The following is a 26,879-nucleotide window of genomic DNA, read 5'->3' on the forward strand; positions in this document are numbered from 1 at the left end:
TAGGAAGAGGGGAGAAGGGAAAAGGAAAGGGCTAGCTTTCTTCCTCTGCTCAGAGTCAAGCCCACCTAGTCCAGACCCCTTCCAGCATAGCACCTGCCCCCCTTTCTGGAAGAGGGACTCCTGAAGGGGAGGCCACCTCCTCCTCAGTCCACGTAGAATTTTTTCCCCAGATGTGCAAGTAATTGCGACAGCTGATTTTAGGATGTGTGGGAGGACTGGGTGAGAACATCCAACAGACACTCCATTTTTGCAGTAACAATAATAGTTACCATTTACTGAGTGTATCTTATAGGCCAGGAACAAGCATTAGCTCATATAAATTAACTCGCCAGGGCCAGAACTCGGTTTATGCCTAAATTTAGCTCTGGGATAAAGTTGGGCACTATTTTCTCAGCTTGAATTAAATTGAGTTTGACCTCTTCAATTTTACATTTTGGGAAGTGAGTAAACATTCCCTCATGCTGTTCCTGAAAATATTTTATCATCATCTGTGGTTCAGATGGAAGGAATTTGGCCACTCAGAGTCAATATCCCAAGGCTACCCGGGCTGACTCCTGGCTTGGTTGGTCCTGTTTCTCCTCTGCTTGACTTGCTGGCTCCTGGGTGACCGTTCCTTCCCACAATGGGGTAGTGTGTGTGTTGCCAGGACTGCAGGAAATTTAGTCCATCCAGGCAAGCAGACTGGAAATAAAATGCAAAGAATAAAAACATTATTCAAATTCTGAAAATATTTATATTAATAATTGACTTGGTGAAACTTTTCATTACCTCACTTAGCATGAGGAGGGCAAGTCTGAAGAGAGTAGCCTTTTCAGGCCTAATAGGAGTGTGCTGATTTTCTAGGACAGTGTGTGACTCGAGCGTGGAGAGTTGTAGCCTGGGTTTCTTTAGTCAGAAAGCAGCTACCTGTGACTGGCAGCTTATCCTGTCTGGCAGGATAAGGAGGGGAAGAAAGTGGGAAGGAACTAGCACGTGTTCAGCATCTACTGTGTGCAGTGCACTGTGCCAGGCACCTTTCGTATGTCATCTGCGTCTCCTCCTTTATATTTATCTTCTTCATCTCAGATGCTGAAGGGTTTTTAAGAAAAAGGAGAAGGGGAAGGAAGGAGGCAGGGGGCTGTGTGGGAGAGCCCTCGGTCATGGAGAAACCTGTAATGTGTTAGTTGATTTTTTGTGAGATCATGGTGGCTGCCTTGGACTCTTCTTTGCAATGAGATAAATGACTGTGTGTTGAGGGCTTCAGTGCAGAGACCCATTTAGGGTTAGAAGTGAATTCAACCTTATCAGTTTCCTTCAGTGGTTCCTCTCCACCACAAAATAAAGACCTACTTCTTCTGCATTTTGACCTTTGCCTTTTTTTCTATTTCTTAAATTTTTATTGAAGTATAGCTGATTTACAATGGTGTATTAGTTGCACCAGTGAATCAGTTATACATACACATATTTGTTGTTCTTGTTTAGTTGCCAAGTCATGTTCAGCTCTTTGCAACCCCATGGACTGTAGCCTGCCAGGCTCCTGTGTCCATGGGACTTACCAGGCAAGAATACTGGAGTGGGTTGCCATTTCCTTCTCCAGGGCATGTACACTTTTCATAGTACTTTTCACAGTTAAAAGTGACAGACTATCAAATATATTTGCCTCCCTCACTAGACTCTGACCTTGATCTTTTCTCGTTAGTCTCTAATCCAATATCTGGAATACAGTGGGCGCTCAGTAAGTGAAGAAAATAGTGTGCTAAGCATCCTGAGCATGTGACTGTTTATGTTGGGATGCTTTTGGCTACAAGAAACAGAAGACTGGACTCTGTTGTTATGTTCACCTTTTAATTCATTTTGTGCCTTTCCCTCCTATTTTCTTCAAGATGTTAATCGGTTCTTTCAAAAGTCTTGTCTGCTAAATTATAGCCTAATCATCTCAGGTTCTGTTTCTATCGACTTTAATTTTTTTTTATTCTTAGTCACTTTTCTCTCCTTCATAGGTTGAATAATCTACTGGTTGTTATAGATGACATATTGTTCAGCCTCTTGATTAGGTTGTTGCTGCTAAGTCACTTCAGTCGTTTCCGACTCTGTGCGACCCCATAGATGGCAGCCCACCAGGCTCCCCCGTCCCTGGGATTCTCCAGGCAAGAACACTGGAGTGGGTTGCCATTTCCTTCTCCAATGCATGAAAGTGAAAAGTGAAAGTGAAGTCGCTCAGTCGTGTCTGACTCTTAATGACCCCATGGACTGCAGCCTACCAGGCTCCTCCTCCACCCATGGGATTTTCCAGGCAAGAGTACTGGAGTGGGTTGCCATTGCCTTCTCCACTTGATTAGGTTATCCTCCTCTAAATTTTGTTAAGTTTAGTTCTGGGATGCAGTTAAACTACAGATTGTGATCCTGTTGAGCCTTGGTTTAGGCTTTGCTATGACGTATCTACTTCCATCTTTTCCTTAATTCTAGGATATAGCCCATATTCTTAGGATGCAGTTCTTACTCTTACCAGTCTTGTCTTTTTGGGGTCCCAGTTGAGTGTCCAGAGTTCACCAAAGTCTCTTCATACTGTTTGGTTTAGAACTCATAACATTTCCTCAGCACTGTAGCCCCTGATATTTCTCTTCAGTTTTCCACATACCACAGCTATTCTCTCCTGGACCTTCTGGAATCTCACCTTGCCTATGCACAGCTTAGGATTTGGCCAAGGACCTAAAGGAAATTTGGTGAAGATTTTTAGGTCTCATTTTCTTAGCTCCCTCCTCTCTAATTTCCTATCACCATAATTACCACCACCCTACCAGCCCCTAAGTCTAGTCTCTGTTGTATTACAGCCATTAAGACTGCTGCTCTCTGCTCAGCTCCTGTTGCTTGGCTTCATAGTTTGGAAAATACACTCAGGGAGAAAGCCAGGGTGGGCCGGGGGCTTACTTGTATGTTTCCCTTCCATCAAGGATCAGTGGTTTATGTTGGTTGTTAACCAATGCTTTTAACTAGTGTACATGTGGTAGAGTTAAGTTCCCTACTAGCTACCCCATCAAAAACAGACTGTAAGTCTACATGAACTGTTTAGATAAAAATGCAAGTGCATCAGATTTACCTGCAGAGTTCCTGCTGAATCGGAATCTCAAGGATAGGGCCTAGGAAGCTATACTTTTTTAAGAAAACACTTTAGGTAGTTCTGAATGAAGGTTAGGTTTGTGGATTATGGTACATACTTGGGCAGTGAACTTGGAGGAAAGAGAAATCAGTATGGGCTCAGTTGGTCAAAGAAATCATTGAGAGGAAAGGAGACTTCTGGTACATTTTGAAGGGTGGAAGTAAATTGGATATTTGGGTATGGAAGGAGAGATGTGAACACATATGTAGGGGTGGCAATGAGCATGTGTGATTTATTTGCCTGGTGCTGAATAGAATATGGCAGGAAAGGATGCTTGATGCAGACAGTGGTGTGAAAGAACAGGGAGAAGGGCAGATATGGACCAGTTGGGCATGGAAGGGGGAGGTACTTTGCATGCCAGAATAAGGAGATTAGATTTTGAATTATAGATAATAGATAGCAACAATAATTTTGTTGGGGATTTTTTTTTTTTTTTTTTTTGGACTGAGGGAATGACAGGGTAAAAGTAGTGTATCAGAGCAGTGAGCCTGGTGGAGCAGATTGCTTGGTATAAAGAAGAAAACAGAGTCAGGGAAACCAGTAAGGGAGTAATTACAGTAATCTTTGCAGGAGGGGCTGAGCGGTGAGTATCCGTAGCAGTGGAAAGTGAAGGGTATATTTCAGAATGATTTGAAGAAAGACAATGCATTGACTTCAGGGCGGCAGGGTGAAGATGTGGGGGATCAAGAGAAACTAAGAGTTTTCACAGAGCAGGCAGAGTAGTTTGAGATGCTGATGCTACAACAAGGGGGTATTCATACTGAATTCATGGGCACCAGGTGACTAGGAATAATCCAAAATTGTGTGCGTTTGGAAGACAATTGGATAGTAGTTTAAAAGCATGGAATTTGAAGTCATATAGACTTTGCTTTAATATGCACCCAGACTGTGCAACCTTGGCCAAATTATTTGATCTCTCAAACAGTTTCTTCTAGAGAAAGGTGGTGATGGTGGTATCTAACTCAAAGGGCTGTTTTGAGGCTTGAGATAATGTGTGTAAAGCTCATTGTGCAGAGCCACATATTTCTTCTTGTCAGTTCAGGGAAGTTGAGGTTAGAGAGCACCCTGGAACAGAGGAAATTAGGTTCAGATGGACACTAGATTCTGGATTTATCTCCATCACTTACAAGCTGTGTAATCTTGGGCAATTTACTTCAGCTCTTTGTACTGAGTTTTCACTATGTCAAAAGCGAAATTAACAATACCTTATTTTTGCCTTATTATAAAGACTACACAAGAAAGTCTGTGAAGGTAGTTGGCACAGGATGTGGCACATGAAACAGGAAATAATATTTGGGTTGTTGAAAATGTGAGCCTGAATGGATTTTCAAATGGACAAAGCCGATGAATAAAAGGCAGAGGGCTAAGGTTTGAGATGGTTCCAGTGAGGATGTGAAGGACATGAAGGACAGCTATAAAGGGGCAGCAGAGAATTAGGAGGCAAGTTTAGATAAATCAGTGTATGATTGAAGAATTGGTGAGCTTTTGAAATTAGAGTGTTCTATTGTTTTTGTCATGCTGAGACTAGATGTGGTGTGTCAAGAGAGCCTGAGTCTGTGAAGCCCTGATTCTCCCGGGAGAAATTAGTGTTGGGTAGAGACTTGTGAGGAGAAGGCAATGGCACCCCACTCCAGTACTCTTGCCTGGAGAATCCCATGGATGGAGGAGCCTGGTAGGCTGCAGTCCATGGGGTCGAGAAGAGTCGGACACGACTGAGCGACTTCACTTTCACTTTTCACTTTCATGCATTGGAGAAGGAAATGGCAACCCACTCCAGTGTTTTTGCCTGGAGAATCCCAGGGACGGGGGAGCCTGGTAGGCTGCCGTCTATGGGGTCGCACAGAGTCAGACACAACTGAAGTGACTTAGCAGCAGCAGAGACTTGTGAAAACAGGAGGGGAAAGCGAATCATGCCTGCAGCCAGATGGCCTGCCTCTGGTAGAGGGTCAGAGCCAGTCGAAAGGACGGCAGAATTGACGGCACTGGATTTTAATGCAAGATCAAGGATAGGGTCAAGATCTCAGAAAGGAGGAGGCAGTCAGTTTTCATGGTGAGTGCAGACTTAGGAAAGCAGTAAAGCAAAAGATATTACAAGCGGTTAAAGAGGAAGTGGATGGAGGAAAACAAAAGCAGCCAAGGGGCCAAATGTACGTCTGAAAGTTTGGTGAAAAAGAGAAGGGTAGACAGAAATGAAGCTTTGAGCATTTTGGAAGGTGGAGCAACAGGGTTAAGAATATCAACACTGGAACTAGGCCTCCTGAGTTTGAATCTTGGCTCTGCCACTTATTAGCTTTGTGACTTTGGGCAAGTTAATTAGCCTCTCTGTACCTTAGTCTCTCAATTTATAGAATGGAGATGATAATATTGGGGGTTAGTATTGGAGAGATAATTAGGATGTTATTAAGAGAAGTAAATGAGTTATATGTTAATAATGCTTAGAGCTGTGCCTGGCACAAGGTGCTGTGCTGTGCTTAGTCACTTAGTCATGTCCGACTCTTGGCGATCCCATGGACTGTAGCCCACCAGACTCCTCTGTCCGTGGGACATTCTCCAGGCAAGAATACTGGGATGGGTTGCCCTGCCCTCCTCCAGGGGATCTTCCCAACCCAGGGATCGAACCCAGGTCTCCCACATTGCAGGCGGATTCTTTACTGACTGAGCCACCAGGGAAGCCCAGGATGAGCATTTGGCAAATGTTAGTTGCTATTATTTTTGTTGCTACCATTATTACTGCTGATATTGAGAGAAGTTGAAAGTGAGAAAGGAGCCTGGGGAAAGGGAAGACAAAGAGAGACTATGTACACAGGATTTGGCTCTGCAATATGGATACCACACATACTAAGGAGTCTCCTTAGACTCCACTGAGCATTCACACTCAAAGACTGCTATGGGCCACCTTTGGTGCTGATCCACTCAGGACAATATAAGATGGGAGCTATGGTTTCCTTGCCGTACAGTCCTTGCAGTGGGCCAATTCAGGTGCAAGGAGACAAGATCCATGGTGGGCAGCTGCAGAAGCTCTCACGGCTCAGTAACCCATGTCTCACACGAGCCAGTATCTCTTATAGCAACTCTATTGACACAGCTTCCAGGGTTCTGGCAATGGACACACCCTTAGTTACAAGAGTCACCCTCTTCAGGGAAGATCAAGGAACATTATCCCCACCAGTTATTTATAGTTCATTGATAGTCTTTCCAATCCAGATTCAGTTTACCAGTTGGGAGAGTAGTTGTTTTTTTTAACCATAGGCAACATGATTTAGTAACATGTTGGCACATACTGTCTTTATCTGTTTCCAGGGAAACAGAACTAGGGTGTTAACTGAAGGTCAGATTAGCATGCTCAAGGGGAAAGGGTTTTATTAACTCCTTGCTCACAATGGGAGCAAACAGGGACATTTATCTGTTTTATAGAGAAACTGGGCAGTTCTAGATGTGAGTATCATGATGTTAGTTAGGATGTTAGATCTGAGATCTGGGAATTAGGGAATTGCGGGTCAGAGTGGGTAAGAAATATGCTAGAGCAGCAATAGCATGTCTGCAGGTCAGAGATACAGCCTGGCCTGTGATATTGTTTGGTGCCCTGACTGATTCCTGAGGCCAGTGCTGGGGTATCCCAGGTAACCAGGCTGAGCCATCCTCTAAGAAGAGCTGGATTTATGGTGATAGATAAAATTGACTTCTTTCTTGTACCATATATACAGCTATGCCTGCTGTCATTCCAAAAGCCTAAAGAAGAACAGACAGGGCCCAGAACACCTTCTCTCCTTCAGTAGGTATTTATTAACTGTCTGTCAGGCACAAGTCCCAACTGCCTCCCTGTCTATAGACACCAGTGTAAAGACTATCTCCCAGAACCTTGAGCTCCTTATGGTCTGCAGGCCTGCAGGATACAGAAGAGGCAAGGTATCAAACTCCCTTCAGTAGGGAATTCTGGGGAACTACAAACTAGGTCCACATCTTGGGGTCCTTTACTTTTTCTTTCTCTATCCTGCTTTGGAAAAGCAGGAAAGCTCAATCCTAGATGAGCAGATAATTGAAAACAAAGACTGAAGGGTCTTAAGGATCCCTCAAGGACGATGCCATCAAAATTTTGCATTCATTATGTCAGCAAATCTGAAAGGCCCAGCAGTGGCCACAAGAGAAAGGTCAGTCCTCATCCCAATTCCCAAGAAGGGCAGTACCAAAGAATGTGCTAACCATCAGACATTTGCACTCATCTCCCATGCTAGAAAGGTCATGCTTAAAATCTTGCATGCTAGGCTTTAGCATTATGCAAACCAAGAACTTCCAGATGGCTAAGCTGGGTTTAGAAAAGGAAGAGGAACTAGAGATCAAATTGCCAACATTTGCTGAATTATAGAGAAAGCAAGAGAATTCCAGAAAAACATCTATCTCTGTTTCATCTACTACACTTAAAGCCTTTGACTGTGTGGATCATGACAAACTGTGGAAAGCATACCAGACCATCCTACCTGTCCCCTGAGAAACCTGTATGTGAGTCAAGAAGCAACAGTTAGAGCCCTGTATGGAGCAACTGATTGGTTCAAGATCGAGAAAGGAGTACGACAGGGCTGTCTGCTGTCACCCTGTTTGTTTAACCTATAGACTGAGCACATCATGAGAAATGCAGGCTGGATGAGTTACAAGCCAGAAACAAGATAAGTGGAAGAAACATCAACAACCTCAGATATGCAGATGATACCCCTGTAATGGCAGAAAGTGTAGAGGAACTAAAGAGCCTCTTAATGAGGGTGAAGGAGGAGAATGAAAGAGCTGGCTTAAGACTGAATATTAAAAAAAGGTAAAATCATGGCATCTGGCCCCATTACTTCATGGCAAATAGAAGGGGAAAAGGTGGAAGTAGTGACAGATTTCCTCTTCTTGGGCTCAAAAATCATTGTGGGCGGTGACTGCAGCCATGAAATCAGAAGAAGATTGCTTCTTGGCAGGAAAGCGATGACAAACCTAGACAGTGTGTTGAAAAGCAGAGACGTTACTCTGCCAACAAAGGTCTGTATAGTCAAGGCTATGGTCTTCCCGGTGGTCACATATGGTTGTGAGGGCTGGTCTGTAAAGAAGGCAGAATGCCAAAGAATTGATGCTTTCGAACTGTGGTGCTGGAAAAGACTCCTAAAAGTCCTTTGGACAACAAGGAGATCAAGCCAGTCAATCTTAAGGAAGATCAGCCCTGAATATTCACGGGAAGGACTGATGCTGAAGCTGAAGCTCCAGTATTTTGGTCATCTGATGAGCACAGATGACTCATTGGAAAAGTCCCTGATGCTGGGAAAGATCAAGGGCAGAAGGAGAAGAGGGCATCAGAGAATGAGATGGTGGTCGGCATGAACACAAACTTGGGCAAACTCCGGGAGATGGTGAGAGATGGGGAAGCCTGGTGTGTTGCAGTCCATGGGGTCTCAAAGAGTCAGATAAGACTGGGCTGTTGAATAACAACAACAAGGGTCCTAGGCCAGAACACACACATGGGGTCTGTGTGTGTCCCTGTTTGCCTGAAGACATTTTCCCGGGGTCAGGCAGAGTTGTGAAAGCAGAGTTGTAAAGTGGGGAAATTTGCCCTTGGTTCTCTCCCACTCCCACTTTAGGGCCTGTCTCTTTTGGTCTAGGGCTCCTCTGCCACCCCATTTTAGGATCCCATCCCTAAGTCATGCTCGCGAAGGGCCTTGCTTTCTTAATGAACTGTTTCTGTGTCCAGGATAAACCAATTTCGGGAGGGGTTGCAGGAATGATGCATTTTAATAGGAGTCTCTCCTGGGTGAAAAACTGTTAAAAGTCAAAGGGATTGAGTCTGTAATAGTGAAGGGTTGGGATGTGGCAGAGAGGATGGGGAAGGGGGAGGGCAGGAGAAGGTTAGATCACTGTTACACTGTTTGGGCTACACAGGGAGGCCAGGAGGGGACAATGCCCTCAGGCATGACCCTGAGAGAATATGCAGGGCTTTTAGGCCTGTGTAAGCAAAGGCTTTCTTTCTTTCTTTCTCTCTCCCTCCTCTCTTTCTCACCCCAAGTGTATGTCAGGGTTGGGGCAGAGGGAAGACCCACAGGTGTCCTTGGTCTGTCTAGCGCCCTGTGGTGGCTCTGGGAGCATGTCTCCGGCAGGGGTGGGCTGTGGATGTTTGTGTATGAGCTTCAGGTGTAATTTCCATGAGCCCACAGTGATTTTGCAGTAGGGTGAAGGTTGTGCAATTTTAAATCCACACCTTTCATCTGTTCTCTGCTCTGACACAAACATTAGGGAAATATGTGCAATAGTATATGCTCACTATATAGGTTTAAAAATCTATCTGGTATGTAGCAATTACTGAAGCATGAAATTCATAGTCTTATTTTAATCTCACTATTATGATAAGGTTGAAATAGTGTAAATTGTTATCCCCATTTCACTGATAAGGAAACTGAGGTTCAGACCATTAACTAACTTGTCAAAGTTTATAAAGCAGGTCTATACTAGAACCCAAGTCTCCTGAATTGAAACCTCGTCTTTACGCTATAAAACACATAACATTTTGTTGTGGAATTGACTGCACAGCAAGTTTTCAGATGTAGCAAGCTTCTCTGGCGAGGAGGTTGTTAGTGTTCTTTAGGGCATAGGTGTTCACGGATGGGTTAATGCAGTATATAAGCAGGATACAGGGGACAACAGGTAGTACGGGAATGTGCATACTTAGAAAAGAAAATCATTTAGTTGTCTTCTATCCTCTCAATCAAGTCACCAAACCTGAATATGAGCAAATTAAAACCAATATAATTTAAATTACAGATAGCATAAAATTCTAACACTAGGTGGTAAGTTGGTTTGAAAGTTAAAACTAAATCAGATTCTGTTGCTAAATGTGGCAAATGAAGGAAATAAGTCCAGGATCCTTATTTAATATCCTTGCTCTATGAAATAGCTTATGCTTTATTAAAAACAGAACAGAACAATAATAATCTTTTAGCTACCCCCATATTTAAAAGAAAAGGATAAAAATGTTTCTGTTTAGCTTCCTAATTTGCATTTAAATAGATTCTATCATTTATTATATATTAAAAACTAGATTTTTATATTTTCACTGAGTTTTAGCCAGCATAAAAAATTACTTAGCAAAATATGAAGGAAAAAAACTCAAGTAGCTTACATGTAACATTCATCTTCTTAATGAGATGAAACTATGTTGGTTTCCAAACAAAGAGATAAAATTTCATTATTTAGACATGAACTTTCCTCCTGGAGGAATTTTGTTGTCTTTTTACATTTTGTGGAACCTACCATTTGCTGCTTCTCAAAAAAATAAACAACAGTAACAACAACAACAATAAAGAGTTCAAAATGTTTGAAACCACTGTGGAAATATTTCCTTTAATTTTTTTTTCTTTAGAGTTTTTTTCAAGTGTCTAGTTGAAGTGTCTTCCAGAGAAGCCAGTTCAAACAAATCAAGCGCAGTGTCCTAGTTGGAAGGGAATTTAGAAAGGGTCAGCTTGTCTGGAGATGAGCAAGCCCAGAACCCATGGCCAGCTTGCTCATGCATTACCTTCATTCACTAAGTATTTCTTGGACTGCAAGGAGATCCAACCAGTCCATTCTGAAGGAGATCCGCCCTGGGATTTCTTTGGAAGGAATGCTGCTGAAGCTGAAACCACCTTTGGCCACCTCATGCGAAGAGTTGACTTATTGGAAAAGACTCTGATGCTGGGAGGGATTGGGGGCAGGAGGAGAAGGGGACGACAGAGGATGAGATGGCTGGATGGCATCACTGACTCTATGGACGTGAGTCTGAGTGAACTCCGGGAGTTAGTGATGGACGGGGAGGCCTGGTGCGCTGTGATTCATGGGGTCGTGAAGAGTCAGACACGACTGAGCAACTGAACTGAACTGAAGTATTTATTGAGAGAAGTGTAGCTGTTTGAATCAGCTATCTCCAGGCACTGAGAGGGCAAAGGTGAGGCAGAGAGGAGGGGGCTGGGTACTAGACAGTGCGTGGCCTATGAGGGACAGTGGCCTACCACAGCTGGAGCCTCATAGTGCCCTGGTGGCTGCCTTCTGAGGGGCAACAGCTCTGCGGAGCCTGGGCAGAGGAGGTCCTGTAGTCAAGGAGGCAGGGCAGTATCTTTCGAGCCTGGATCAGCAGACACTCAGTGAATGTGCCTTGGGTGAAATGAATAAAGCCCATTGGGTGGGCTTCACTTCTCTGAACCTGTTTGCCGTCTGTAAATTGGGCCTGATGGAGGCAGTGAGATGATGTGTGTGAATGGACATGTTGAACTCTAAAGCTCCAGACAGATACCAGGGCTAAGACTAAGAAGCTGCCTTTCTCTGGCTGTCAAAACAATGCCAGTTTTCTCACGGACATTCTTTGTAATCAAAAGTTAGAAGTGTACTTTGTAACAATGAATATGTATTCTGATCCAGGAGACTCAATAAGACTAATTTTTATTTTGAATGGAAAAAAATACTTTGCATAAGTTTCCCAATTGAGCCAGTTGTAAGCCAGGATGCTTACTTCCATTCTGGGTACTACTTATCCCTTGCAAATGAAGAGAAGCACAGAAATGAAGAGACTTGCCCACAGTCTCACGGGTAGTTAGTGACAGAGCCAGGCCCAGACCCAGTCTTGTCCTCATCCTGCTTAAGTGCACACCCACCTGGGAGCATGCATGCACACACACACATTCTCTGCTGCCGGTTCCACTGAATGCAGCAGAAATGCTGATGATCCTTGCAGGCAGCCAAGTTCAAAAAGGTGAGGGTTATATATAATTAGCAGATTCAGGCCCAGAGGAGACTTGAGACTGTCCCTAGAAAACAGCCACGTTGGAGAAACCCTGGTTCCTGCTATCATGTAGACTATTTGGCCTCTAGAGCAGGGCTTTTTCTCGCTTCACGAGGTGAGTGTCACATCTTTGGAGCACTGCATCTAGCCTCCAGCATAGCTGCGGCTGCTGCTGCTGCTGCTGCTATTGCTAAGTCGCTTCAGTCATGTCTGACTCTGTGGGACCCCATAGACAGCAGCCCACCAGGCTCCCCCGTCCCTGGGATTCTCAAGGCAAGAACACTGGAGGGGGTTGCCGTTTCCTTCTCCAATGCATGAAAGTGGAGAGTGAAAGTGAAGTTGCTCAGTTGTGTCTGACTCTTTGCGACCCCATGGACTGCAGCCTACCAGGCTCCTCCATCCATGGGATTTTCCAGGCAAGAGTACTGGAGTGGGGTGCTATTGCCTTTTCCGAGCATAGCTGCAGTTCCCCAAAAAGTTCAGCCCCCAGAGACTGCTCATGTGCTCCACTATGGAAGGCAGATGGGGCAAAATGGCTTGGGCACAGACCTGATCATGTAATAAGTCCACTCAATGAGATGTGTACTTCCTCCAGCACTTTCTATTGTCACCTGCCATTTAACTCACTGTTGTCCCTGCATTTCCTCCCTAATTGGCCCATGCTCAGCTCTCCTTGCTCTGTAGTCCAGCAGGGACCTGGCGCCAGGCAATCTAATAATTCTGATGCTAGCACATAACTCTCTGTTTATTAGCATATCTAAATAGTCATTTAGCAGAAAATACAGGGAAGGTCACTTCCAGGCCACTAGGATAGCCAAGAAAATATAAGGAATGAGTTCATCCCAAGTTCTAAGGACTTCAAGCATTTCAGATTTTCATTAATTTTATTGATTCTTTCATCAACAAGAAAAAGAGATAGAATTATTTTAAAATGAGGTTGAGAGGTAGAATTTTAAAGAACAAAAATTACACAATGAAATTCCTTTAGTCTCCAGGGGAGCTTGTCTTCTTCCCCTCTTGTCCTTAATAATAATTTTAAGAACCATGTGCCACACCAACCATATGCCATTGGTATGGGATTGGCTATGGCTGGCAGAACCAGGGTGTTGCACACCACCAATACCAACCAGCCTCCACAGGCTTCCCTAGCCTGGGACATCCATGGACAGTCAAAAGTGAAGAATGCTACTTTGCCCTTTATCTGTGTAGGTAGCAGGGAGTGATCTGGGTAATTCAGAAGGGAGAATCCTCTCTAAATCAAAGCGTGCCCATTTGCCTTGGGAAGGTGGTTTGTTTATGCTTATGTGTGGGTTGTCATAGCCTTGATGTCTCTCTCCTGACCTCCAGACAAAACTCTTAACTACCCACAGGACACCTTCACTTGAAGTTCTCCTAAGCGTCTAAAACTCAGTTTCTAAGATGGAACCACGATCTCTGCTCCCTCACCCCAGCTTCTCACCCTCCTCTTGAGGTAGTGCCATGACATCTACTTTTACAAGGACCCAGGGTGCTATTCCAGACGCCTGACTATTCTCCCTGTCTCTCCCTCACCCCCACTTCCTAAACAGTTGGGAGTCCTCAGTCCCCTCCTAGTAGCTCTCACTCTGCCCACTTCTCAAACTCCACTGCCATTCCCTACACTCAGGTTTCCAGGTTATCTCTCTTGCTCCCCAGGATTACTGTAACAGCCTCCTAACCATTTTCACTGCTCCATATCTCCCCTCCAGTCTCCCATCCCACACTGCTCTCAAAGCTGACATCGAATTTCACTGCTCAGCCCTCCACTGATGCCTTGCTGCCCACAGTATATAGTCCAGGTTTCCTAAAGTCTGTGTCCAGAGCTCTTCATGGTCCCATCTACCTCCTCAGCCACATATTCTCCTTACATCAGGTCCAGAAGCACAAAAGTGGTGATTTCAGAGCCCTTCACACACTGGGCTGCCCCGGAGTTCTGCCCCTTTGATCTCCCCTTTGTGTGGAGCTTACCTCTCATTCATCTTCCCCTGGCTAATTCCTACCTGAGTCAAGATCAACTCAGGTGTCGCCAACTCTGGGAAGCCTTCTGTGCTCTTTCCTGTCTCCACACCACCAAGAGTGGCAGCTACCTTGATCCACCATCTTGACCTTTATCTTGATAGATTTCTTTTCAAATTGTGATCTTAATTGTCATATGCCAAGTTATACTAACATTGTATCTGAGTCCATGTTTGCTGTTCACAGTGGCTTTTAAGCCACTTAAACTCAAGAAGCACATGTTAATCATTTTTGCCTTGAACAGTGCCGGGCATATAATGAGTGTCCAATAAATATTGGTTAAATGTAACTGAAAAGGTAAATTCATTTGTCTGTTTAAAGGAGGAAAATGGAATGAGGCTGTGGTTCGGCCTCGAGGAAAGCTGGCGTGAATTTTGCAGCGTCTCAGCATGCATCTCTGCTCAGTTCTTCCCTGCTCTTCTCTGCAACTGAGCCGCAGTCTTTAGCTCATCCCAAGCTACTGAGCGTTGAGTTCCAAGTGCAGCAGTCCTCTTCTCCAAAGGTTTAACATCTTTCCTGGCTATATCAGTTGACTACTCTAGGCAGAAAATTACAGAAAATCCAGCTTAAATCAGTTTGAATAATAAAGAGGATTTATTGGCTCAGGTACTAAGGAAGTCCAGAGAGAAGGTGGTGATCAGGCAAGGCTCAAGCAGAACTCTGCCTATTTCTTTCCATTATTTTGGCTACACCCTTTCTCTGCGCATTGACTTCTCCCTCAAGCTACCACCAGAATTGTGACAATTCAGCAATTTGAGGTTCAGTGTCACAATGACAGTATCAGAGGAAGAGAAGCTGTATCTATAGTACTGCAGTTCTGTTTTCCCAGAAGTTTCCAGCAAACTTCCCTTCATGTATTATTATACTGAATTGGATAACATTCCTATTTCTTACCAGTTTCCCTGGTGGCTCAGACAGTAAAGAATCTGCCTGTAATGCACGAGACCTAGGTTTGATCCCTGGGTTGGGAAGGTCCCCTGGAGAAGGAAACAGCAACCCACTACAGTATACTTGCCTGGAGTATTCCATGGACAGAGAAGCCTGGCGGGCTACATACAGTCCATGGGGTCACAAAGAGTTGGACATGTTTCTAAGATAATCCCATCAGTCAGGAAATGTCATACACTGATTAGCTTAGATCTGGTGTCCTGAGAAGCGATAACCCTTAGAGTGACCAGGCTTTTCCTTGGAACTGAGATTCTGATCAGCTCCCCTAAAAGTGAATGGGCTGCCTGGGAAGGAGGTAGAAACCTAAATGAAAACCAGGTATAGAGCTGGGGAAGGAAAATGGCTCAGTGCCCACTGTGCCAGGCAGTATTTACCCTACCCTTAAAATCCTCCTCTTCTGATTCCTCATGGCTTATAGCAGAAACCCTGGAATTGTGAGGCTGTGGGATCAAAAGAAAAGTTGATTCCATTCAGAGTCAATTCAACGATGTGTGTGGTCAGGCAGTGTAAATGGGAGGGGAGTATATTAGGATGCTCTGTGGCTTCCGACAAGGGTCTCTCCTGCTGGTGCAGTAGGGGATACATGAAACCTCCCACCTGTCCTGTCCCTAAAGCGTGTGTGGGGTTCTTTTGATGATTTTGAAAAGTTTTTAAAAGGGGAAGTAAAGGTTTCTAAAAGTTTTTAAAAGCAGCAGCTGATAGTGAACAGCTTTCTCCTAACTCTCCCTGGTCCTCTTACTCATTTTCTCTTTTTCCTCTAGACTTTGTAAGGAAGCATCGAGGCTGATGGTGGGGACTTCTTCTAAGGAGGGCTCTTCTGGGAAGCCAGGCTGTGGGCACTCCAACCCTGAGCACAATGTCTGGTCCTCACTGGGCACCAGCAGAACGGCTGGTTTTCTTCCAGTAGCTCTTAAAGTTTCTTGCTGTTGAACTCATAACCATTATCTGTGTCTTCTTTCCCCCTTCCAGATGTTTGACTGGATAAGCCACAACAAGGAGTTATTCCTCCAGAGCCATACAGAGATTGGAGTCAGCTACCAGCACGCCCTAGACCTCCAGACACAGCACAATCACTTTGCCATGAACTCCATGGTGAGTGCAGGACCTGTTTTCTTAGGGCAAGAGAATGATGAGGGGGAAAGGGGTTGGGATACAGAGGGTAGAAACGGACTTCCAACCTGAGTAGGAAGGAGAAGCTCTGAACATGAAGCCCCTTTTAGCATTCCATTTGCTAGCATGGGGACGTGTGCAGAGCATGCGGTGAGTCGGCTATTCCTGCAGCAGATTATGGCCCCGTTTCGGCCTGTGAACCCTGCTTTACATGGTAAAAGGAATGTGCTGCGGTTGTAGAAGCTATCAGCCCTATGCTGTACTAGAAGGGAGAGTGCCCCTTTCTACTCCACTGACTCCACCGACTGGCACGTGTGAGTCACTGAGCTGATGGAGAGGGACCTCAGTCTATGGCACGCTGGAAACCAATGAGTAAACTGGGTTGTTGGACTAGAGGAGAGGAGCCTGGCAGGGCATTACAATTGCTGCCTTCAGACATGTGAAGGGCTGCCTTGCAGAGAAGAGGTGGAATTGTTTCCTGTTGGTCTAGGAAGCAGAACTGTCCAGGGGACCACAGTTGGAGCAGGAGGCAGGATATGGCTCAGGAGTTGGCTTGTATTGGAAGTTAGAGCCCCCGTGATGGGGAGAGTTCAAGCAGATGCTGAATTCAAACACAGAGGGATACATAATGGCTGTGGTCAGAGGAAATTTACTTCTCTGTCCTTCAGTTTCGTCATCTGTAAAGTCAGAATAATAATAGCTCCTTTATACGGTGGTTGGGAAGATTTACTGAATTAATTGTAAGGTGGCTGGAGATGTGCCTGGTACTTAGTCCATTATCAGTAAGTATTGGTATTGTGATATTAATGATGCTGATGATATAAGAGTCTAGTCTAGATAATACCTGTGATTCCTTGAGAAACTAACACTTTGGGATACTTATTTTTCCATGTGGTCACCCCAAGACTTTGAAATCTTGTCTGCCTCTTGAACCCTTTGTATTTGAAATGCCTGCAGCCTAAGTATGCCTCAACATCTCTCTCTCTCTCCCCTCTGCCAGCTCTTGCTACTTGTACTGCTGGTCCAAAAGAATATCTCTGCCATTCCCCATATATCTGAATGTCAAAGACACCTTATCATTTCAACTGGTGATGATAGGAGGAGGGCAAATGTTAGAAAAACATAAACACAGAGGATCACAGAGGCCAGGAAGGAAGACAATTTCATTTTCTAAGGAGTTAATTTAATTATGTTATACACTGGACTTAATGTATTGAAGAAGAAATAATTCTGGCCTCAAGTTTTCAGTGTCTAATAAGGGAGATAACTCAGACAGTCATGGCACAGTTTGATATGTGCTGTGATTGAGTTGCTGTATGGGCTTCCCTGGTGGCTCAGTGGTAAACAATCTGCCCATCAATGCAGGAGATACGGGTTTGATTCCTGGGTGGGGAAGATCCCCTGAGAAGGAAATGGCAATCCACTCCAGTATTCTTGCCTGGGAAATCCCATGGACAAAGGAGCCTGGCAGGCTACAGTCCATGATGTTGCAAGAGAGTTGGACGTGACTTAGCAACTAAACAACAAGAGATGCTGAGTGACTAAGAACCTTACAGTCTCAATGATGTAAAGCAATAGGGGTTTATTTCTTGTTCCTACCATGTACCCATCACTGGCTGGTGGGGGTTCTGCTCATCACAGTCACTCAGGGATCCAGGCTGAGGGAGCAGCCACTGTCTCAGATGCAGCCAGTGCCTCACTAGACAAAGCAAGCCTCCAGGCACATGTTAGCTCTGAAAGCTTCCACCTAGAAGTGGCACATTTTACTACCTAACAGCAGTCACACGGCCACATCTAACTTCGTGTGTGAAGATATATGGTCTTACCTCCACATATTGGGGAAGAGAGAGTGGGTACTTGTGAATAACCCTAATGGTTAGCAGAGGGAGTCACTGCAGGATAATCAGGTACAGATGAACAGCATTTATTCATCTGTACAAAACGGGGATTTGCATGGGAAGGTACTTCTGGCTTCAGAATAGAAGGCTGTGGGACCAGGCAGGGAAAACATCAATATTGACTGTTATCAGTTTTGGCCACAGCAGTCTTGTCTTATCTAAATGTAAAGACTCATTCTCTTCCAACTAGTCTTCTATAATTATGTCTCATCTCAGGTTTGCTTTAGTCACAGAGGAGCAAAGCAATTGATCACAAGTGATTAAGAATGTGAACTCAAATCTAGTCAGGTTTGATTATCTGTGTGCCTTGTAGATTTCCCCTGGTGAAATTTACAAATTCTGTACCAGAATCTTCATGTCACCCAACTGCCTGGCCCTAAGGCAGACAAACTCATTTTAATAAGAAGCAAAGACAAACATAATTAGAGAGGTAAGTCTGCTACCAAGCCCCTCAAAACAATGAACTACAAAGTTAAATAGAGAGAGCCTTTGGCTTTGAATTATCTGCACCACTGCTCTTCTCTGTTAAGATGGATAACTGAGAGTTAATGACACATCAAAAACTCTTTCCTCTGACAAATTTACCTTTGATGTTTCCATTTTCAGGACAAAAAAAATTAAAATGAGGGAAGAATTTTACTGAAGGGAAGCATCTTTTGGAGCTGGGAGAGAAGAAGAGGAATTTTAATATACAACAGCCAATTAATATGTTCCAGCCCATCTCTAAGTCTCCCACTGCCATGAGTGCCTGCAGCACTCAGAGGCCCATTTAGCCTGATTATCCTGGCTTTCCTCTCCAGCTGCAGGCAGGGGAAGGGAAACCCCAGTGCTGTTTGATCAAATTGCCCAAACCAGTGCATTATAGACAGAGACCAGTGCCTTTGTTAACTGGGAGGTTTACAGGTTTGTTATTAAAAGGAACTTCCCCCAAATGGATGTCATCATCCCAAGCAGGTAAAAGAAGGGTATTACAGATTCCTTTTCTCTGGCCTGAATGATGGATGTTGCTGCCAAGAAACAGATGAATTTAAGCAGCTACTGATGGAGCCCAGTGACTGTAGGAATGATCAGTTACTCAGGGGAAGTGGGAATGTGGATTGTTCTGTAATTTCACTGAGACATTTACATTTTGGTTCTTGGAACAGGACCTACACATATGCCACACATTTGTCCACCTAAAGGTACATGTAGCATACTTTGTTTCAGGCTACAGGTGAGTTGTTTGCTACTGAATCCTTATCATGTCATCTGTCTCTCCACTGGAACCTCTGTGGGACAGACCATCTCTCTTTTGTCCACCACTATATGCCCAACATCCAGCACATCTAATCCTTAATTATTTGTGGAATGAGTAAAGAAAGAAGTCATGAGGTTCTTGGGATCTTAAATTGGGGAGGGTGATTGATAGGCTTTAGGGTTTACTACTGACATAGGCCAGTGATCCCTTACCTTTCTGTGCAGTCACAATCCCCTTTGAAATCTAATGAAAATTGTGAGTCTTCTCTGCAGAGAAATGTATGTAGACAACGTTTTAAAGATATTAATATTTTCAGGGGATTTGAGGGAATCCTAAAGCCTATTGATCATCCTCCCCAATTTAAGATCCCAAGAACCTCACGACTTCTTTCTTCATTCATTCCAGAAATAATTAAGTATCGGACGTTGTGCTGGATGTTGAGCATATAGTGGTGAATAAAAGAGAGATGGTCTCTCCAACTGAGGTTCAATGGGGAGATGGATGATATTATATAATTTCATAAGTAAATATATAATCATAAATCAATAAGCCTTGTGTTGGAAGAGTAGGGCTGCTATGATGGAGAATAACAAAAGAGGCTCCATTTAAATGATGAGAGGTCAGGTACATTTTCAATTAATAATTAGTATTGACTTATTGTTCATTAATTGATAGTAATTATTGGTCTGTGAATTAACTGCTGTGCTGTGCTAACTTGCTTCAGTTGTGCTTTACTCTGTGTGACCCTATGGACTGTAGTCCATCAGGCTCCTCTGTCCATGGGATTCTCCAGGCAAGAATACTGGCGTGGATTGCCATTCCCTCCTCCAGGGGATCTTCCCCATCCAGGGATTGAACCCGGGTCTTCTTCATTGGAGGCAGATTCATTACCATCTAAACCACCAGGGACACCCATGAATTAACTCTGTAAAGTACCAATTCTTCTTTATAATTTAAGGAAGCCCTATGTATATCATTTGGTAAATGAAAATTATCTAGTTATAGTTTGTGTATTTTTAAAGTTTTGTTTTCATGTCTAGTTTTATATACCAGTTAAAGACCCAACTCCGGCTGAGGTGACCATTATTGAGAAATAATTGCATATCAGCAAATTATGGATAAAGATCAGAAATATCCTAGATTTTATCTATGAATTGGTACTAGTAAAGGCTATCAGTTATTAACACGTGGAGAGTGTGGGAGTAATGCCCCACTGAGAACGGTCCGTGAGCAACTCTGAAAGAAAATGGTTAAAAATGCTTGACTTTTGCCTTTTTGTTATGGCAAGAATTTTTTTTTTTTTTTTTTTGCAATTTCAACTGGGGAATCCTATTATACTTTTTTCATCTCCAATAATAACAATAATAACCTACCTACTAAACCTAGTAGATAAATATTCTCTGGCTTCTTATAGTGCCTCATAAAGCCAGATTTCCTGAGCTCTCTGGGGCCCTCCTTTTTCCTGATATGTCTTCTGTTGTGAAAGCCTTTCTTACAAATTCTCCTTGCCCTGAGTGTGGCCTCCTCCTCTGATGGGAGTGTGGGCAGATAGAAGTAGAGTTTGGGTTGTAATGTGCAATAGAACCATTATGTAGCCGTCTATGCTCCAGTCACTCATGAAAAAGACACTCACAGAAGTACATACAAGCATAACAGTGTTATTTACAATTTTAATTAGCTGGTTCTTTGGGAAAAAATAAATTGCCAATGGTTTCTGTCTAGAGTTTTAAAATATGAAATGATATTCATTTTCTATGATTATGACTGTGAGGACTCATGTTAGTGATAACCATGTGCAGCTGGGCAGTAGGAAGCATTTCTGCAGCGGCATGTTGATAGCTGCTTTAGTGCTATTAATTTGCTCACCAGAGGCACTAACTGTCAGTTGGTGGTGTGCAAATCAGACCAATTGCAACAAAGCCTGTGGCACTCTCTTTGTTTTGAGGGAAAGTTACAAATAGTAACACCAAGGAGAAATCAAACCTGGTGCAAAAGAGAGAAAGATTCTGAGCAGGTTTCCTGACCCAATTTGAGAAGCCTAGCTCTGTGGTCTTCTGCCACCTTTGATTCTCAGCAGGCCCAAACCGTGACTCTGCAAGCACTTCCCTACCCGCAAACAGGCAGCAGCACTTCCTATAATGACAGTATTTCTAGGTTTTGGTGAAAACACACACACACTTGCACGCACACTATAGTAATGTTTAATAGGGTTTGACCCTGCCGTAGCTGCAAAGTTTCTTAGTAGACACAGAACCTGCTGAAAAAGAGAAGAGACATCTTTGCTGATATGCTTTAGTCTTTTTAGTGCAATTTTTTTCCCCAAAGAATCATTAGTGCACTTGCTAAAAGTGCAGATTTCTTTTTGGCTTCTACTCCTGGAAGACTAGAAAATCCTAGAAAATTCTAATCTCTGGGGGGTGAGACCCCCACACCTCCATTTTTAACAAGTTTCACTGGTGATTTTATGTACATATTAGAGTTAGCAAACTATTGTTCTGTGGACATGTATATGTATAAAATAGTCATGCCCTAAAATGTAGCATTACGTGTTCTGAAAGAGAGTCCACTTCCAGTATGATAGTGTGATAGAATGATGAGCTATGCAGACTTACTCTCTAGTGAAAGTATTTTTTTTTTAAGATTCTTTTCCCACATAGGCCATTACAGAGTAGAGTTCCCTGTGCTATACAGTGGGTTGGCAGACATGTTTTAAACAAAAAGTCTCTAAAAATTTTCCTAAGTGCATACAACAAATGAAGAAACATTTCTTCAAGAAAATGTACTAAAACTTGCTAAGAACAGTGAATCTGTGGTATTTGAACGAGGACCCTCTTTTCTCCCCATTTCCACCTCAGTGAGATGGAAATTCTGCTCGAGACTAGTGCAACCAGGAACACAGGATCCCCTTTCTCCCTAGTTCCCAATTGAAGGACTCTCTTCTCGGATAGAACAATTCCTAACCTGCTCCAAGCTACCGGATGCTGAAGTTAAGTTTTAGGTGAGTGTGGCCAAGAGGTGGAGCATCTTCTGCTTAGCCCCCACTCATGGAGCTGCTGCTATATCATGGGCATAGCACTGCCTTGGAGTAGAAGCAAAATATAAAGCAGAGAGCCCCAAATCTTTTCCCAAAGCAACTGATTTTATTTTCAACAGAGGGTGGAGAAGTTCAAGCCAGTAGCACTCTCAAAAATGCCCTTAGGGAAGTTATGGTGAGAGATAACTAAGAGAAGATTGCTAGAGAATTGAAGATACAGGATGAATAGTAGGCAGGTTAGTTTGCCAGAGAGAAAAAGACCTCCTGGGGTCAGAACAAATCTGAAATACTGGCCTCAGGATCTATCCCTTCAAAGGAGCTTGGATTTGATTGGATAGATCTGTGGAGCAGTTGATACCCCCAGGACATTATGGGAAACAATACAATAGTGATCTGGAAATTAGTAAAATTTAACAGCTTAATGTGGTCAGGGAAAGAGAAAGTTAAAGAGATGACTATGAAGACCAGTGTCATCCCAGGGTGACTGTAGGCATACCCAGTGCTGTACCCCATAAGGAACAACATCAGAGTTTCCCACTAAAATAATCCGGCCAGTCACTAAACAAACAAGTAAACAAATACCAATAACAAGCCCCAGAAGTGGAGGAATCAGTACCCAGAGATGCTGCAATATATTATCTAAAATGTCCAGGTTCTAACAAAAAATTATAAGTTATGCAAAGAAATGTATGAATGGAAGTGGTGGGTGAGGGGACAAACAGATAAAAAGCACTTGCTGGAAAAAGCAAGAAACAGAAAATGCCTCCGATAGTCACCAGATACCAAATTTAACAAAGATTCAAAGTAGCCATTATAAATGTGTTTTTTTTTTAAGTGTAGTTTTGCCTCCTTTGTCATAGACTAATTAACCATACATGCATGGACTAATTTCTGGGGTTTCTATCTTGTTTCAATGATCTATATCTCTACTGTCTTGATTACTATAGTTTTGTAGTATAGTCTGAGATCAGGGAGTCTGATTCCTCAGCTCCATTTTTCTTTCCCAAGATTGCTTTGCCCATTCAAGGTCTTTTGTGTCTCTGTTATATAAATTTTAAGATTTTTTTTTGTTCAAGTTCTGTGGAAATGCCATTGGTAATTTGGTAGCAGTTGTGTTGAAGCTATAGCTTGCTTTGCGTAGTATAGTCATTTTAACAATATTGATTCTTCTAATCCAAGAACATGGTTTATCTTTCTATCTGCTTATGTTATCTTTGATTTTTTTCATCTGTGTCTTATAGTTTTGGAGTACAAGTCTTTTGTCTCCTTGGGTATGTTTATTCCTAGGTATCTTATTCTTTTTGATGCAATGGTAAATTTGATTGTTCCTTGAATTTCTCCTTCTAATCTTTTGTTGTTAGTGTATAGAAATGCAACCGATTTCTATGTATTAATTTTGTAACCAATTTTTACTTTACCAAATTTATTGATAAGTTCTAGTAGTTTTCTGGTAGCATCTTTAGGATTTTCTATGTATAGTATCAAGTCATCTGCAAACAGCGAGAGTTTAACTTATTCTTTCCCAATTTGGATTCTTTTTTCTTTTTCTCCTCTGATTGCTGTAGCTACAACTTCCAAAACTATGTTGAATGACAGTGGCAAGAGTGGACACCCTTGTCTTGTTCCTTATCTTAGAGGAAATGCTTTCATCTATTCACTGTAGAGTGTGATGTTAGCTGTAAGTTTGTCATATATGGTCTTTATTAAGTTGAGATATGTTCGCTCTGTGCCCACTTTCTAGAAAGTTTTTATCATAAATGGGTGTTGAATTTTGTCAAAACATTTTTATGCATCTATTAAGATGATCATATGGTTTTTATTTTTCAGTTTGTTATTGTCCTGTATCATGTTTATTGCTTTGTAGAGTTTGAAAAATCCTTGCCTCCCTGGAATAAATCCCACTTGGTCATGGTGTTTGATCCTTTTAATGTTTTGTTGGATTCTGCTTGCTAGTATTTTGTTGAGGATTTTTGTGTCTATGTTCATCAGGGATAGTGGCCTGAAATTTTCTTTTTTGTAGTGTCTTTATATGGCTGTGGTATCACAGTGATAGTGGCCTCATAGAGTGAGTTTGTAAATGTTCCTTCATCTGCAATTTTTTAGAATAGTTTCAGAATGATAAGTGTTAACTCTTCTCTAAATCTTTGGGAAAATTCACCTGTGGAGCCTTCTGATCCTAGGCTTTTGTCTGTTGGGAGTTTTTTAAATCACAAATTTGATATTAGCACATGTAATTTATCTGTTCATATTTTGTATTTCTTCAAGGTTCAGTCTTGGAAGGTTGTACCTTTCTAAGAACTTGTCCATTTCTTCTAGGTTGTCCACTTTATTGGCATATAATTGTTTGTAGTAGCCTCTTATGATCCTTTATATTACTGTGGTGTCAATTGTAACTTCTCCTATTTAATTTCTAATTTTATTGATTTGAACCCACTCCTTTTTTTTCTTGATGAGTTTGTCTAAAGGTTTATTCATTTTATTTTTTCAAAGAACCAGCTTTTAGTTTCATTAGTCTTTGCTATTGTTTTTTGGTCTCTATTTCATTTTATTTCTGCCCTGATCTTTATTTCTTTTTCTTTCTTTTATTAACTTTGGGTTTTTTTTTTTTTTTTAATTTTATTTTATTTTATTTTTTAACTTTACAATATTGTATTGGTTTTGCCAAATATAGAAATGAATCTGCCACAGGTATACATGTGCTCCCCATCCTGAACCCTCCTCCCTCCCCATACCATCCCTCTGGGTCGTCCCAGTGCACCAGCCCCAAGCATCCAGTATTGTGCATCGAACCTGGACTGGTGACTCGTTTCATATATGATATTATACATGTTTCAATGCCATTCTCCCAAATCATCCCACCCTCTCCCTCTCCCACAGAGTCCAAAAGACTGTTCTATACATCCGTGTCTCTTTTGCTGTCTCGTATACAGGGTTATTGTTACCATCTTTCTAAATTCCATATATATGCATTAGTATACTGTATTGGTGTTTTTCTTTCTGGCTTACTTCACTCTGTATAATCGGCTCCAGTTTCATCCACCTCATTAGAACTGATTCAAATGTATTCTTTTTAATGGCTGAGTAATACTCCATTGTGTATATGTACCACAGCTTTTTTATCCATTCATCTGCTGATGGACATCTAGGTTGCTTCCATGTCCTGGCTATTATAAACAGTGCTGCAATGAACATTGGGGTACACGTGTCTCCTTCAATTCTGGTTTCCTCAGTGTGTATGCCCAGCAGTGGGATTGCTGGATCATAAGGCAGTTCTATTTCCAGTTTTTTAAGGAATCTCCACACTGTTCTCCATAGTGGCTGTACTAGTTTGCATTCCCACCAACAGTGTAAGAGGGTTCCCTTTCCTCCACACCCTCTCCAGCATTTATTGCTTGTAGATTTTTGGATCGCAGCCATTCTGACTGGCATGAAATGGTACCTCATAGTGGTTTTGATCTGCATTTCTCTGATAATGAGTGATATTGAGCATCTTTTCATGTGTTTATTAGCCATCTGTATGTCTTCTTTGGAGAAATGTCTGTTTAGTTCTTTGGCCCATTTTTTGATTGGGTCATTTATTTTTCTGGGATTGAGCTTCTTTGTTCTTTCTTTCTGTAGTGACTTTAGGTGTAAGGTTAGATTGTTTGAGATTTTTCTTGTTTGCTGAGGTAAGACTGTATTACTATAAATTTCCCTCTTAGAACTGCTTTCACTATACCCCATAGGTTTTGGATCCTTGTGTTTTGTTTTCATTTGTCTCTAGGCATTTTTTAATTTCCTATCTGACTTCTTCAGTGATCCATTGGTTGTTTAATAACATATTGTTTAATCTCCATTTAGGTCTCATCTGAATGTGAGACTGGACACTATAAAACTCTTAGAGGAAAACATAGGCAGAACACTCTCTGACATAAGTTGCAGCAATATGTTTTTCATTTCATCTCTGAGATTAATGGAAATAAAAATAAACAAATGGAACATGGTTAAACTCAAAAGATGTTGCACAGCAAAGAAAACCATAAACAAAATGAAAAGACAACCCAAAGAATGGGAAAAAATATTTGCAAATGATGTAACCAACAAGGGATTAGTCTCTAAAATTTATTAATACAAAGAGCTCATGCGACCTAATATCAAAACAACCAACCCAATCAAAATATGGACAGAAGATCTAAATAGACCTTTCTCCAAAGAAGACATACAGATGGCCAAGAGGCACATGAAAAGATGTTTGACATCACTAATTATTTGATTTGCAGAAGTACAAATCAAAACTACAATGAGATATCACCTCACACCAGTCAGAATGGCCACCATTATAAAATCCACAAACAATAAATGCTGGGTAGCGTGTAGAGAGAAGAGAACCCTCCTACACTGTTGATGGGAATGTAAATTGGTAGAATCCCTGTGAAGAACAGATGGAAGTTCCTTAAAAAAAAAAAGAAATGGAGCTACTATATCATCCTGCAATCCCACTCCTTGGCATATATCTGGAGAAAAACATGGTATGAAAGGGCTCATATACACCAATGTTGATTGCAGCAGTGTTTACAATAGCCAAGACATGAGAGCAACCTAAATGTCCATCAACAAAGGAATGGAAAAAGAAGGTGTGGTACATATGTACAATGGAATATTACTCAGCCATTAAAAGGAATGAAATAATGCCATTTGCAGCAACATGGATGCATGTAGAGAATGTCATAGTG

At 42.4% G+C, this 26,879-nt stretch overlaps 1 protein-coding gene across 15 annotated transcripts in view; it reads left to right on the forward strand.

Annotated features, from left to right (window-relative positions):
• KALRN (kalirin RhoGEF kinase) overlaps positions 1 to 26,879 on the forward strand; it is a 692,774-nt gene that overhangs the window by 258,317 nt on the left and 407,578 nt on the right. For all 15 annotated transcript variants that reach the window (XM_070370301.1, XM_070370325.1, XM_070370311.1 and 12 more), the window contains one exon: positions 15,858 to 15,980. In XM_070370301.1, the coding sequence (XP_070226402.1) occupies positions 15,858 to 15,980 (123 nt within the window). The remainder of the gene's footprint in view (positions 1 to 15,857; positions 15,981 to 26,879) is intronic.

Source organism: Bos mutus, chromosome 1, assembly GCF_027580195.1.
Source record: "Bos mutus isolate GX-2022 chromosome 1, NWIPB_WYAK_1.1, whole genome shotgun sequence".
In the NCBI taxonomy this organism is placed as follows: domain Eukaryota; kingdom Metazoa; phylum Chordata; class Mammalia; order Artiodactyla; family Bovidae; genus Bos; species Bos mutus.